Genomic DNA, 16,318 nt, shown 5'->3' on the forward strand with positions numbered 1-16,318 from the left:
TTCCTTACCTTGCTTTGTTTTGGAGCAAAGTACCCATCTAGTTTGCTTATAGCTATTTTATAGATATCCTCTCCTTCACTTATGTCTGCACCAGGAAGATTATAAAAAATGTCCTGTAAATCAATACCTCCATAATGCAATAAAACAGCTTTTTTCTTAGGAGGATCATCTATGCTCACCGCATATAGATAAATCTCTAAAACTCTTTTCCATTTCTGCCATCGTAGACCGACTGAGCCAGCTTCACCATTGCAATCAAAATTTTCTAATGATGAAATGTTAATGCTTGTCTCTAATTATCAATTTTTTTTAATACATCGTTCACAACTTTATAAGTAACTTTTTAGCGCTAACCACCACTAAACTCTACTAATAACAAATATCAAGTTTACATTTCAATATGCTATTTTGCGGCATTGTATACCTGTCATCTGACCCTTTATTTAAAAAAAAACTAGTCTCCTTACTCATTTAGCCGACCATTTTAATAGGTATATCTTGAATCATGTGTATATTTTTTTCTCGGTGTCTAATGCTTAACTTGTAGTTTTTTCAATAGGCCTTTATTTTACGGCGAAACCGAACGTTAAAAGGCAAATAACCAAGTATAACAGAATAATCTTTATAAGGTATTTTTATGGATTATTATAATAAGAGCACTTATTGAGATTACATATTCCTATAATAATACGAATCTGCATTTGTTCATTATATCTTGGAAGACCGGTGTAAGAAAAAACACCCGGTAGGTTGATTGAAATGATATTTATTTAAATTGGCACAAAACAGATTTTTAGCTTTAAGTTACTTTCACGGTCTTTTCTTGACTGCCTAAAAAACTATCTGCCATGCTTATTCAAAAGGCTCAACGGGATATCACTGTAATATGATATCTACAGACAAACATACTCTTATTTGTTGGTTCTTAGAATTAGTCGGTCCACTTGTGAATAGTGTTTTGCTTAGACATGAACATATAAATTCAATAATTATAACACCGGCAAGTTTTGTTTCTTGTGCACTTTTCCCTTTTATGGGAAGTCCGGCAATTTTTCCCATGCCCTTTTTAACTGGCAAACATTTTTTTTCATGTTATGGAAGACCGGCAAATTTTCTTTTTAATAATATACTTACTTTTAAATAAACGAATCAATATATTGTTTTATCCTCGTCGCCAATTGTAGTATACCCCTTTAATTTAACAGTTTATCTCAAAAATAATACACCATTATTTGTCCTGTTTTTAAGGCTCATGCTAATACAAACACATATGATCGACTGACTCCACTGGTCGGTGTGCCGCGCTATCACTTGCTTTGATACTTAATTTGTATAGAAATCGCATACATTACAGAACTCAAATGCAGATTCACCGGAACCTATAAAATGACACTTTAAATAAATAAAAACAAATCGAATATTGAAAAAATTAAGTATTGCTGGAAAGCCCCCGCCTAATAGATTCGAGATAATGCAACGACTGACTTTTTCAGAGATGAAAGTTCATTTACTGAATTCAAGAAGAAATACTTAGTTACGGGATTTAATTAAATAATAGTCCTTCTCCAAATTCCGAATTTTATTTTATTCCACAAAACAGTCGTTTATAACGCTCACAAGTCGAATAATCCCTTCAAGAAACCAAAAAATAATTTCTTTTTCTGATAAATACATTAGCGCTTCGTCCCTCGATATTTTACCTGATTTGTTTTGGTTGTTCCTAAATAGTATGTAATAATGTATTTGTTAAGATTATATAGTGTATTGTTAAAAGTATTAGTTATTATTATATCATAAATTATTTACATCATAGGATATATACCAATAGTTAAGTTTGTAGTTATTAGTCCTATGGTTGGAACCTTCGGTGTGATGCTCAAATTACCAGACAGTTTTACCACTAACCAAAACTCTTTATTTTTACTCTCGATGTTAGCATCTTCGGGAGAAGATTAAAATTAAACTAAAACTACTTAAAAATCTCCTTATATCCTAATGATGTAACTATTAGAGCGGAAAAGCAATGAAGCATGGCCAAACAAATCTTAAACATTAACTAAACTATATAATTGACTATAAGGGTTTGGACCTTTATCCCAGTTAAGATTTTTTTTTTATTTTTGAATATTGCAAAACTTTCGTATGCATCTAATTTTTTATTGTTATAAATAGAAAAATATGTCACTGGTTTAAGTAATTTTAAATTGTCTATCCCTACAAAGTGACCAATATTTAAAACATGTTCAGCCATACTTGACTTTTCAACTCTTCCATATTTCACATGAGGTACATGTTCTTTAAATCTGACATAAATTGATCTTCTGGTTTGTCCTATGTAGTTTTTATCACAATCGTTGCAATTGCTCTCATTGATCCTAGACTTTTTATTGGTCTTTATTTTATCTTTTGGGTTTCCTAAAAGATTTCGTAACTTGGTCGAACTTTGATAGACCATTTTTACACCCAAGTCTTTAAAAACCCGATCAAAGTCTCTCGTCAAGATCGTATGGTATTGCAACAAAAATTTGCTTATTTTCATCTTTTTGAAATGTGGTAGAATTTTTAAGATTAACTTTAAACCTATGTCTTCTAATCAGCATATTAATAGTCTTAAAAATAAGACTATTAATATAAGAAAAGAATGACCAAGTCCAAAACCGCGGTGAAGATCAGCTCAAGAATGGGGCGATCAACTTGGGTAGAGTGTGGCGGAAAATTTAAACCTGATCTGTTGCGTGATATTTAAATTTAAAGTCATTTGCGGAATCATAAAACATATATAGAGATATATAGAATTTTACTTTATTTAAATATAAAATTAACAATATGTTCATTAGTTTAAAAATATCCATATTTTATTCAAATTATTAATTTTGAAAATAAATTAAATGATAATATTGCATCTCTCAGACATCTCTTATCACTTTCTTCAAGAGTTAACACACTAATTAAAATATTATTTGATTTGAATTTAGTTCTCAAGAAATTGGTTATTTAGGATATATAAGTTTGGACTTTGAGGATATTTAGACATAGATACTTACCAATAATTATAAATTAGCACTCTAGGTATGGAAGCAAATTTTAAATAAAGAATAATTTGTCTGTTAAATTAGAATTGTTGCAGCTATAAAGCATACTTCTTTCAAGAAACATTACATGCTTTTTTATTAATTCTCTAGGTGTTAAGAATAATATAAGAAGCATGTAACAAACGCACCTAAATAAACATGTGATTTTAAAAAGATTTTACTTTACATTTTACCATTATGTAATAATAAAAATTAACACATTATAAATAATAAAATATAAACTCTTCTCAAAAACAGAAATGGTACCTATTTCATAAAACATAATTAATCAGAAACCCTCTACAAGAACATCAAACTGCATTTGAACTTATCGCGGCCTACCAATGAAGCCTTACCACTCCACTTCAACAATTTGGAACTGAGCCCATTAGACCTAAATAAAACTAAACTTATGGAGAAAATGATTGAGATGCAACATAAAAAAACTCGACCACGCCCTAAACCAATCTCTTTACTACCAGTGAACCAGTATTTGGATCATACTATTGTATGTCCTGCTAGTAGCTATATTCAGCTACTTTATACTCAGAAGAAGATATCACGGAGAAACTTTGATGAAATCATGACCTCGTTTCTTAGGAGGAAGAAGTTATGGAATCCCTCACTGTTGTATATTTTTCTAAATTCTTCATAACATGATTCAGAGAGAGACAGTTTTAAAGTTTAGACTGAGTTAAGTTAGTTATAAGTCACGCTGGAACGTTCGAAATATATTTTTTTAGAAGCCTTTTTCGGAGATCACCATCATAACCTGCGAGATTTTTTTTACGACATACCACGTCGTTCTACCCTTAATATCTCTTATACTGCATACTTATTCATCTTCAGGTCGCTTCATACGCATGAGGAGCCTTCATACTTATTTATCTTGAGATCTAGCAAAAAATCAGCAGCTCACCGTATAGTTCGTCACAAATTAAACTGTTATATAATTTTAGAGTACAAACATTACCGTTTTAATTTTTTAAATAGTGCCAAGCCAGGGCTATTTTTATCCTTAGTCTATAACGCGATCTGTTGCGTGTTGTGCAATCTGAAAGTTGACGGTGTTAGAATGTTTTTCGATTTATAAAATTTTTTCGAAGTTTCATTAACAAAATGAAAGAATTAGAATATTATACACAGGAACCTTTATAATCCTTGAGAGAAAGAAATGCTAATAAGTGTGTTAATAATAATGAATAGTTCTTCATTATCAGTGTGTTTAACAAACAATTCCTATTTTTATGAGCAGCTTTTTGATTTTATAATTATGTGTAGTAAAGAAATAATAAATTTTTTTGTTCTTATTATTCCTGTCACAATTTATTTATTTTATAAAAGAGTAAAAAAAATAAAAAAACAGAAATTCTACAAAAAATTGTTCTTATCCCACCTACCATTATTGTGGATGAATATGTTGAGAAAATTGAAGTAAGGACTGTGATAAAGTTTCCTAGAGAGACAGAATCTGCACCTAATATTAAACTGTAAGTTTCAACAAACTGCTTTTGCTTGTCTGTGCATACAGCGAGATTTTAATAAATATAAATATTGTCCTCGACTAAAGATCGGGTACATTATTTATACAATATATGTATTGTTTAAATTAGTCTAATGTTTTTCGCGCTAGTGTGATAGAGTTATTTATTTTAATAATAAAGCAACCCAATTTTCAAAAATTGAAGATTTTTTACCAGATAAATTGGCTTTAAAATATATAATTTTCTTCATTTTTATCATTGTGAGCTATTAAAATTGTTATTATTAATATAAATTATTTGACTAAAATATAGTAAGTTCCATAAAAAAATTGTCCTGATTAATCCAAAAAAATAAAATTATTAATCCAAAAACGCCAAAAACATTTACTTCCGAAGTCTGTTTATCACAAAGGCTATTGGCTTTATATTAAAATTGATGTTTAATATAAATTATCTATTTATACTTTTATCTAATCGTATATGTATACTTTTAATTACTCTCCAAATCACTTCTTTTTCTGCAATCCTAATGTATCTGCAACAGGGCCGACCGAAGCTGTTTTATGAGTATGGAGTAGTTTCCACTGATAAAATTCAGATGGGTGGAAAATTTCAAGCACAAAACGTCAGCATATTGTATTTAAATAAACACCAACTTTTGTAAGTGATTTGAACTATGGTTGTTGTATTTTTTGCTACATTAATAATAATACAATCTTTTTTGGCCAACTAATTTTTACTAAAAACGACAAAACTATGTCGAACAAAATATTTAGTCAATAATATGAAAATCCAAACTTGTAACACTTTTTATAGTGAAAGATACTGTATATTAAAATTTACGATTTACAACTACAGCTAAAAACATAATAAATCAATATGTAAATAAAAATACCATCGAGATTTATTTATAAAAAAAAAAAGATGTCCATGCAGTGACTGTAATAATATGTTCTTTAGAATTCATTCTCAAAATTCATTCAAAATTTATATTTATAATTTTTTTGTTGCACTTATTGGTAATAAAGCAAAAGTCATAACGCGTATTATGATTCCATTCATTTTCCATTTCTGAGGAAGACATTTATAACTTGTCTTGTGATTATATAGATTATGATTATTTTATCTCCATGGCTTCGAGTCTCCATGTGTTATTTTCTACGTATTTTGCTAAAAGATAATATAACCAGTTATAAGACTATTTATTCTTACGTTTATTATACATTAATTTCGTTTTGATGCCAGGGCCGCAGAATAGATCCCGTTACTAGTTCCTTTAACACATTAGCACAAACAATTTTTATGAAAAAAACAATTCCATTAGAGTTTCAGTCCCAGTTTTTCACTTAAATTATCTTATTTAAACTTTTATTAAAAAAAAAATTATACAGTAATTCCATAAAAGATTTACGTCAAGAAAAACTTGACAGAACAAATTCATTTGAAGTATCAGGCTTTTCTTTTTCAGGTCATCGAGCAAAGATATAAGTTTATTAGATTTAGACGATATTAAAAAATTACGGCATATTGAAAACAGAGAGAGCCAAGAAGATGAAGCTGAATATGAAGCAGGTGGATATATGCCAATTAATACAGGAGATGTGTTGAGAAATCAGTACAAAGTATGCAGAAAACTAGGATGGGGACATTTTTCTACTGTATGGCTATGCAAAAATTTATATGAAAAGTAAGTTGAATATTTAGATGAAAACAGTTTTATTAACAAGGTCGCTCAAAATTCTCAATTTTACCGCTAGATACGAAAATGCTAAAAAGTAATTTTTTAACCACTTTATGTGATAAAATAATATAAAAGATCTTAAAAAACCATTTTACATATAATTATTTAATCGTATTTTTTACCAAATAAGTATTTAACACATATAGGATATTTTTTAAGAAAATACTATACCGGGTGACACAGGAAAAAGGGAACACTTGTTATTAAGTGTTCCTTTTTTCCTGTGTCTAGTTACCACTTTTCAAGAAACACGCCTATTTAAAATGTCCAAAACAGTAATTTTGGCATTTACTTTATTTTTTTAAATGGCACGTTATTGGGAACAACTACTTTTAAAATGCGTCTTTCCAATAATTTGATATGATCATTTTTTAAATCGGTTGATAAATAAGCCTATTAGAAGGAAAAAACTAAGTCACATAAATATTGGCATTTAATTAATAAAAGGTTTTGATTTTTTGAATTAGGGGTGACAGGGAGCTGCGTTTTGACGCGTTCTTCAGTATTTTTTTTATTGACATTCAAATTTAAATATATTACTTTAAATGATACAGTATTGTTACAAAGTTAGTGTTTGTGCCCTAAGTCACAAGTGACTTGTCGGAACACAGTATTTCAGAATACAATAATAATTTAACAATAAATTTGAGAGCTTATTATAAAAACATAATTGAATTAACTTAGATTAAATTTGTAAAAGTAATATTTAAATTAATCCATTCTTCTTTTCTATCAATAAATAACATTTGCAAATATACCTTTAATTATAACATTTGTTTACGTTAGAAAAGGTAGCTTTAATAATACATATTTATAGTTACACCTGATTCATTCGGTTATGCGTATATTAAACAATTTTTTTCTTATAGCCTTAAAAGCGTGTGGTATAAAATTAAAGATTCTTGGCCCCACATAAGAAATATGACGTTGACAAATTGTAAAATCTACTTTAGTGAAAAAAACATGTTCTCTCGTGACAGATCTAGTAATATTAAGGCGTTGGGGTAGAATCTTATAAATAATTTTATTCTTCATAAAGTTAAGGGTCCTCTTCAGGTAAAGTTCGGTAAATTTCAGTAAAGTTACTTCTTACAATGAGAGCACCAGTTTCCAAAAACAAATTAATTGTTGGGTATCTTTTTGGTTTTTTATTCATTATTTGTAGTATATATTTTTGAGTAATAACATGGTTTGTTAACATTATGCTACATGCACTATGGATTCAACCAGAGCCTGATAGACTACCTCCAACAACTCACGAGGCATATTCGCGTAGTTGATAAAACTTGACTAAAACTAAAATTGTTTTCCTTATCTTTTTAGCTATGTAATCAATGTGCATATTGTATCTTAAATTTCTATCAATATAAACGCGTATAAAGAGGCATTTTGTATACGACACTGAAGAAATCTTAGACTCACAAGTACAATTTCCCATCTGATATGCAAAACAAGAATTAGTATGTATTGTTAGTTCCACAGGTTCTTCTTGTTGATTACTGTTATAAATCGAGAAATTTATAAAGTGGGTTTTATTACTATTTAGAGTTAGAAGATCCGTCTAAAGTCTAATTAATGTGATATATTTTTCAGCTAAGCTTTTGCACTTCTGACCATGATTTTACTTTTACTAGAATTACTGTATCATCAGCGTAACAAATAACAGAACAATTTATTTTAGGTAAAATTGTTGTTTGTATAGATCAAAAATAAGAGTGGCCCCAGGACTGTCCCCTGTGGCACACCACATTCAACTTTACCCATCTCTCCAACGAGATTATTAATTTTTACTTGTTGTGTTTAATCCCTAAGATATGATTCAAAGCGTGCTGACTCAGTACGACTTAAACCCACGGCACCCCGTATTTGCAAGAGAATGTGATGTGCCACATTGTCAAAGGCTCTTGCGAGATCAATAAAAATGCCTAAGGTCTTATAACACTCATTAAAACTAGTCAATATTCGCTCTGTTAATTGTTGAACTGCATCTTCAGTGCTTATTTCATCGAAAACCAAATTGAGAATCTGACAATAATTTATTATTTTCTAAATAGTCCGATAGTTTTCAACGCACTGGCTGTCACCTGACTTAAATATGGGAGTTATTATGGAATTTTTTCAGAATATTTGGGTAGATGCCTGTTTTTAGTACTACGAGTAGATTTATAATGTGTAGTAAGGACTTCATTAACTCTATATAATTGTCTTTAATTATTAATGCAGAAATACCTTCGTTTGTACATGAAACCTTGCTTTTAAGTGAATTTATTTGCATTATTAATTCATTTACCGTAATTTCCGAGAAACTCACTGGATTATAAGGAGTAGACTTACTAAAAACTACTACTTATAGAGTTTATAACTACATTTTTTATTTACGGTTTCATTGGTTACTTCTCTGATGGTTTCCCATATTTTTTTGTATCGTTTATGTTTATATTTAATTTGTTTTTAAAAAATAAATATTTAGCTCTTTTAATTAATTTAGTGAGGACATTTCTGTAGAGTCTGTATGTTTTTTGTGTTTTGAAATTTAAAGAATGTTTCAGGATCAGCCTCCTTAGTTTATCGCGATTTTTAATGGAATTGATGATCCCAGAGGTAATCCATCCTTTTTTTTTTACGAGCGTATTTTATAGTTTTAAAGGTAATACAATTTTCAATTAAAGTTCTCATGGTTTTAGCAAAATTTTTCATGCAAGTATTTGGGTCATTACATTGCAATATATCGCCCCAATCAACATTTTTTAGACTGTCTGCTATTTTTTGAAAGTTAACAATTTTTTTAGTATTAATTTGTACCTTTTCCGGGTCATTACTTTTGTTTAAACATTGCTTGCTCAGTAGTGTTGGGAAATGGTCCGTGAAATCACTCATTATAATATAAGAACTAACAATTATATCGTTGGCGGTAGTTTTTAAAAAGATGTGGTCTATGCAGGTTTTTGCATTTCCTGCTACCCGAGTAAAACCATTTATTTGACTAATGTATCCCATGTGATTTAGATAGTTGAGATATTCTGTAGAGCATTGAGTTACTTTATTCTCTATTCTCTATAATATCAATATTTATATCTTCACAAAAAACCTCGACTGGACATCTCCGAAAGTTTATTTCGAATAAAAGCCTTAGATTATTGATAAATTCTGTTTTGTTTAAACTAGGAGAGTTAACGTTATATAATGCGGTTAGTCCTATTTTTAAATTTTTGTATATATTTTTAATCAAACTTAATCTTAAAAATTTAGAGAAATTTACAGTTATAATTTCGGATTTAGGTAATAGCGAGGTTCTAACATACTATGGTGCCACCACATTTGTGTATTTGGCTTTCATTATAAAAAACACTTTAAACTGATCCAATCGAAAATCATTTAAATTATTTATCCTATGTGTCTCTAAAAGTACTATTATATCCAATTTTTTATCAGCTGACTCAAGGTATGCCACCAGATCATCATTATGAGCATTAATTCTTAAGATGTTAAAATGTTTTAAATTAAGGCAGTAAGAATTAGTTGGGGTATGTATATCCCTAATATAATTACAGGTCTTAGTTTCAATAACTTGAAAGTCATCAAAAAGATCATTATGATCCAGGTTATTTAGAGAATTATTGATAACAATGTTTTTTTAAATTTGATCCACAGCTTGAATTTTTATTATATTAGAGGTTTCGGACTTTCGCGCAAACAATTTTCCATTCTTACACTACACAAAAGTAAAACCTTTATTTTTCAATTTTTTTGCTTCCAGAAAGAGATTTCGAACTTCCTTTAAAAGGTCTTTGTTAATGAAAATGTTATGGGGTTTCCGGTAATTCCACAATCCATAGTTTTTAAAGAGCGTGTTGTTTTTCTTTTTTCTATTATCTCATTTCTTTCGTGTACATTCTGTAGCACAACTTTAATAATACTGTGTGGCCCTTTATGTGGTAAGGTCTCAGTTCTGTATCCATCCGGTTTCAGAGGTACGTTCAATTTCTCAAAAACTTTCATGAGATTATCCTTTGCCTTTCTATCATTGAGAAGTCCCATAACTATAACATTTTTGCTTCGTTCGTGCACCTCTTCTTTCTTAAGATGATCCTGTAGATGATCCAGATTCGTTTCTATTTTTTTCACTCTATATTTTATTTTCCTCTTTTAGTGTCTTATTTTCCGTTGTAATTTGCTCAACTTTCTTGTTTAAATCTTCTAGATATTTCCATTTGTAATTAAGGGACTCTTCAAGTTCTTCGAATTTCCTGGCAAAACACTCAAAACATCCTTTGTAAAGGGGTTTGCTAATGCCATTATTTGCTTGATAGTAGCTGCTGTATTTTGCTCTGGTTCATCGGTTTCGGAGCTTTTATCAGATGGATCTTCGTTGCACTTGTTACAAATCCATTTTTCATCTGTTGCTTTAGTTTCAATATTTCCTATATTCTCCATTACGACGGATGCTGTAATGCGTTTTTGTTATGCTCTTAGTGCAATGAGGACAAATAATTGTTTTCCCGGTCTTATTTTTGGGTCCCGTAACGTTATGTTATACGAAAACACCTTACCGACAGAGGTCTAGGTCTCTCTAAGCATAAGGAGGTGGAATTTGTTGGTATGTAAACTGATAACTTTTTTTTCACAAACCCCATATACGACTAAATCTTAATTAATCCCTTAACTGGGTTTATATCATAGACACAATCTTCCCGATCATCTAATTCTATATAAAGGTCTCGCTACCTGCTATTGGCAAAATATCGCCGAAAATAGGTTTAATTTACTCGCGATATTTAGGTTTAATACCGGAGCAAAAATTTTACGTGCGCTCTCGTTGATAAGACACTATCAAAACATAATTTATGACATCTTGTCAAGTGCAATTTTTGTGTTTACTACTGTAATATTTCAAATGTTCACTGATTGTATTTCTGAAAACTGCATTTCAAAAATGGTTGTTCATAATAAGTGCTATTTCAAAAAATAAAGTAAATGCCAAAAATACTGGCTGGGAAATTTTAAATAGGCGTATAAAAATAATAAATTGAATATTGTTTTTCCATGATTACTTAAAACTTTCAACGCATTCATGGCACCTTATTTCAAGAGTTAAAAAAATTGATTTTTCTGTTAGTTTTACTTCCTATTAAACCGGAAGTAACGAAAAATAACAGAATATTTCAAAAAAAGCTCTTATAACTATTCTATCGATATACTAAATTTAATTTGTTTATCTTGAAAAGTAAAATAGTTATTAAGTATTCCCTTTTTCCTGTGTCAATAACTCGAAAATATTTGAAATGAAAAGACATAAATGTCAGTTGTCGCTTTATGGAAAATGGTCAAAAACGTGCAAAAGTTTAAATAAAATATGTCCCGGTAAACAACCAACTGTTAGGGTTTAATATAGGACAATATTAAGAGAAAAGATTCACAAAATAATTACGAACCAAAAAATGCTAACATAGTGTGTTTTATTTAAATATCAAATATTTTTGACATTATTGAAAAAGTTTATTAGTTAAAAAAAAGGTCATTTCGTATAAGTAGCAAGACTACGTGGCTAAAAACATTTTAGATCGTTAAATCAGAAGCAACTACCTTTGTTGCTAAATTTACAAAAAAAAAATCGACATGCCCTTTTCCCTAAACGTTTAAACTATGATTAACCGTGATATTCCTGTATATTTTACATCATCTGGATATTCAGTAATACTTCTAATTTTGTGTAAAGTTTTCATTTCTAGGTACTTAAAATGAATTTTGTCTACTGGCAAATAGGAATTTTCATTTTTAGAAATGAATTATTCTTATCTTAGATTGTAAAAAAATACTATTTTTGCTTATTCCGCATGTTTTTGGTAATAAAACTTATTTAATTTTTTTCGTGTTTTTTTTTGACATTTAGGTCTATTCTAATATTTATGCTTTTTTAGGTTATATTTGGTTATTGTAAACTTTGTACTAAATAGCTTGCTTCATTAAATAAGTTTAAAAAAATAATAATAATAATTTTTAAAATTCAATTTTTGTTTTTTGATCTCGTTTTTTTAATGCCAATAAAATTAGATACGTTGAATTTGAAAATAATAATAAATAATATGACGTGATTTGTTATGGATAAACCTTAATAGCTCAAGCAATAAAACAAATTATCATATTGCAACGTACTTGACATATACTAAGTTTTGCTAAATTTATTGATTCTGTTAATTCCTTTTGTTTATAATAATTTTACAAATAAATCATTACTTTCGAATATTTTCCCTTGATATTCCAATATTTTTCGTTTTGGATATTTTGAAATTACAATTATTATATTTAATTAAATTGTTTTTTTTTTAAGTATTTGTTTTTAAATAAATTTAACAAAAAAAGGGTTTATTTATTTTAAACTTAAGTTTTTTTTAAGTGGTCCTCGATACGTAGCCCTAAAAATTTGCAAATCAGCCCCTATGTTTACCGCAGTGGCCAACGATGAAATAAGACTATTACAAGAGACTCGCACTAACAATCTTAATCATGTGGGATATAGCCACATAGTACAAATGGTGGATACTTTTAAATTAATTAGCGAAAATGGTGTACACACCGCTATCTCCTTAGAAATAATGGGACCAAGTTTACTTCATCTTCTTATGCAAAGTGACTTACGGGGTATACAGGTTCCTGCTGTGCGCAGAATCATTTTTCAGGCAAGTATTTTTTAAGGTTTTTAAACTTACACAGTATTACGGATATACCTAATCTTTTTTTAATGTCGTTAAGGTTTTAAGGGGTTTGACTTACCTTCACCAAGAATGTCACATTATTCATACTGATATAAAACCAGAAAACATTCTAATAAAAGTGGACGAAAGCTACATTAGGAGAATTATTGACAAAATGGAAAGATTTTCAGAGCTTGGTGTTGATTTACCACGGTCTTATGGTGAGTGTTATTTACTTTTCTTACAAAAATAGTAAGACTAAGTTTTTGAGTACAGTAAGTTCAGAATTTTGGAGAGAAAATGATAGCAATCCCCATCAGTTTGACGAAGACATACTCAGTAGGTTTGAAGAACATAGGGCATCTTCATATCCCAGTGATTCCTTTATGACAGCAAAGGACAATTATAGAGAACGTACAAGCCAAACAAATTGTCCTATGTATGTTAGTTCGAATATTGAAATAAAAATTGCCGATTTAGGAAATGCATGCTGGGAGGTAAGTAGATTTTTGAAATTAGGTGTTATATCCAGCTGGAAATTTTTGCGCCATTATAGTTATGCATATTGTAGTTTTTTTGTGGACTTCGCTTAGAACCAGCTTTCAGTTGCAACAAGCTTTTAGAGTGGTTTAGCATTTTTTTTCACATTAGATATAAGGTAAGCAATTATCTTGCCGGTCTGGCAATATTTTTAAGACTTTAGGATAAAATAACAAAAAATGGTTAAATAATATTGCAAAAATATAGTCCATGAATGTGTTTGCTCCTTGACTCTATTCTTTATTTCGAACTATACAAAAAGCATCCAAAAAGAATTTTCTTTATCAGAATATTAGATTATTTATATGCTAGACACGAAAATACTGATTTACTACACGCGTTCATACTAAACCCAATAACTTAAGATTACTAGAAATACTTATTTACACTACATTCATTTTCTACTTTTTATTTCGATTTAAAAGTTCCGCAAGTATTCAGTTTTGAACTAGCCTTCTAGCGGCGAGGGCTCAACTCATCTTACACAGAATGAGTCTTCTGGATCCTCATCGATCTATTGTCGGAAAAATATAATTAGGAATAATCTGAAAATTGGACAGTATACTAAAATCGACTATTGATGATTTAATATTAACAATTTGCAAATGATAAGTAGTGACATTATTGTATCACTTGATTGTTTTCTAACGCTGTGTCGTCATGGCCAACTGATATAATCTAGAAACCGCATAAAATTCTTACGATAGAAAATTATTACTTTGCAAATATTTCGAAAACTAAAAATTTTAGGAATAGGTATTCGAATACAAAGTTACTATTATTTTTAATGGTTAATGTAATTATAAAACTAGGGCTTCTTTTTAAAATTCACTTAAGGCGACTTATTAAATTTAAATTATATTCTTCTTTTTTGATCACCCTGTATTAATAACTTTTGAAATTTCATATAAATTGTAATAAAATTGGTTCGCTTCTATAAGGAACCCAATCAAAATATGATAAGTATAATAAAGGCTTCCTTATAGGATTTTTTTTTATGCATTTCTTTAATGATTTCAATTTTTGTACATAGCAAAAACAGTGCAAACACACTGGTACTACTGATATATAACATTCACAGTGTGTAACCTTAACCAAATTAAAATACAATATAATACTTAAAGGAAAATAGAATCAATTAAATCTTCACCATCACAATTTAACTAAACACCATTTAAAGAATCAAAAATCAGAAGATATATTTACAAATAATTTAAAAGTTTTTTTTGAGAATTTTTTAACTGAGGGCATGTGTCTCATAACTTCTGGTAAACTATTATATACTATTGCGGCTTCATAAGCTGGATTACGTATCCCAGTAGATGTCATGTTGAGTTCAAGTATAATGTTCCTGAATATTTTCAGAAAATACCACTATTATATTAGATTTTTGGATTTTATTAGTCACTTTAAGCATATATTTACTCTGTTCAAATATAAATAATTTTTTTTAGCATTAAGACACCCAACTCCTATATAGCTCCACAATATTTGTATGCCATCAATTTTAAAATAACACCTTCAGAATCTTATTTTGCAATATCTGCATTTTATTGAAATGTACCTGACCACTTGAACCCCACAAAGGCAGAAGTTATCTGAAATGCGACAGGAAAAAGTTATTGTAAATATATATCTTGCTCTTAAATGTTAAACAGCGGCACTATCATGTTGTAACCACATTTGCCGTCGAACGTTTATTGGAACATTTTCAAGAAGTTCTGGAAGAAACGCCGGTAAATAGCTCCTATTAATCGATCCAATAGAAGGTATGGTTTAATTAAATAATCATCAACTGCCCATATTTTGACATACTATTGTTTCTGATATTTTCTAACGAAGAAGCCATTGACAAAATTAAACTTTCTGGAAGTGGTAAGGATAAAGTTGTTGCTCGTGTAGCACCCGCGAGAAGGAAGCGTTACTCGGATTCATATCATTAGCAATGTGACGTGTGTTACTTGATGGTTCGTCGGCAAATCGCTGAAGGACCTCTTCTTCAAATTCGATTGTTCTTACCATTTAAATAACACCAGCATCATGCATGTTGGTTTTAAACATGCCTGTCTCGGAGAGCCGCCATGAATAGCAATAAACTTTTTTTATCCCGGATGCTGTCGTTCAGGATAATGTTTTTAATACAACCGCGCTGCTACTTATTGTAGATTACCCTGTATGCCAAATGCCTATCCACTAATTCTTGATTAGTAAAGTTTTCCATTAAGCAACAATTAATTTTTGTTAAATTCTTGCAAACTTCACAAATAAGATCGCACGACTAAGGCGACATGGAATGCAGCAACAAAAAACAATCTCTGTTATCGTTTTTAAAGATAACAATACACAACCGCCGATAAATTGTTTAAAATTATTAGCTATAAAGTTTTTAAACATTGACATTTTAAACAATTGTTGTGATGATATCATGTACAAAAGGCAAAAATTAAATGCATTAAATCCTATTTAGGGAATTTAGCGTCTTTCTAACTTTTAACGCATCTTAGGGTCGTAGTGCCGTAGTGACACTTTTCCGTATATGGGTCCCAATACTCAAATATTTTCTACTGGTGCACTGAATAAGCCCTAGAAGTTTGATCTTGTATATCTGAAACACCCTGTTTACACCAAAACTGCATCTGCAAATGCAAAATATCGACGAGTCAAACCAACACCCCCAAGACTGAGCACATAAAGTGAGTACAACAATGGCCCAAGAACCGTTCCTGTGGAACTCCACATTCGTTTACCTCAATGCTACTGGCTAACTGATCAACATTCACAGCGTGTTGT

General features: G+C 29.8%; 1 protein-coding gene across 1 annotated transcript in view; it reads left to right on the forward strand.

The window, feature by feature from the left end:
- The window catches only part of LOC126749200 (SRSF protein kinase 3-like), a gene marked incomplete at its 5' end in the record, with an annotated part of 130,290 nt that overhangs the window by 81,188 nt on the left and 32,784 nt on the right, over positions 1-16,318 (forward strand). The window contains 5 exons of the mRNA XM_050458886.1: positions 6,024-6,242; positions 12,691-12,973; positions 13,047-13,209; positions 13,265-13,485; positions 13,560-13,646. Of these exons, the coding sequence (XP_050314843.1) occupies positions 6,024-6,242; positions 12,691-12,973; positions 13,047-13,209; positions 13,265-13,485; positions 13,560-13,646 (973 nt within the window). The remainder of the gene's footprint in view (positions 1-6,023; positions 6,243-12,690; positions 12,974-13,046; positions 13,210-13,264; positions 13,486-13,559; positions 13,647-16,318) is intronic.

The sequence above is a fragment of the Anthonomus grandis genome, chromosome 22, assembly GCF_022605725.1.
Source record: "Anthonomus grandis grandis chromosome 22, icAntGran1.3, whole genome shotgun sequence".
Classification (NCBI taxonomy): domain Eukaryota; kingdom Metazoa; phylum Arthropoda; class Insecta; order Coleoptera; family Curculionidae; genus Anthonomus; species Anthonomus grandis.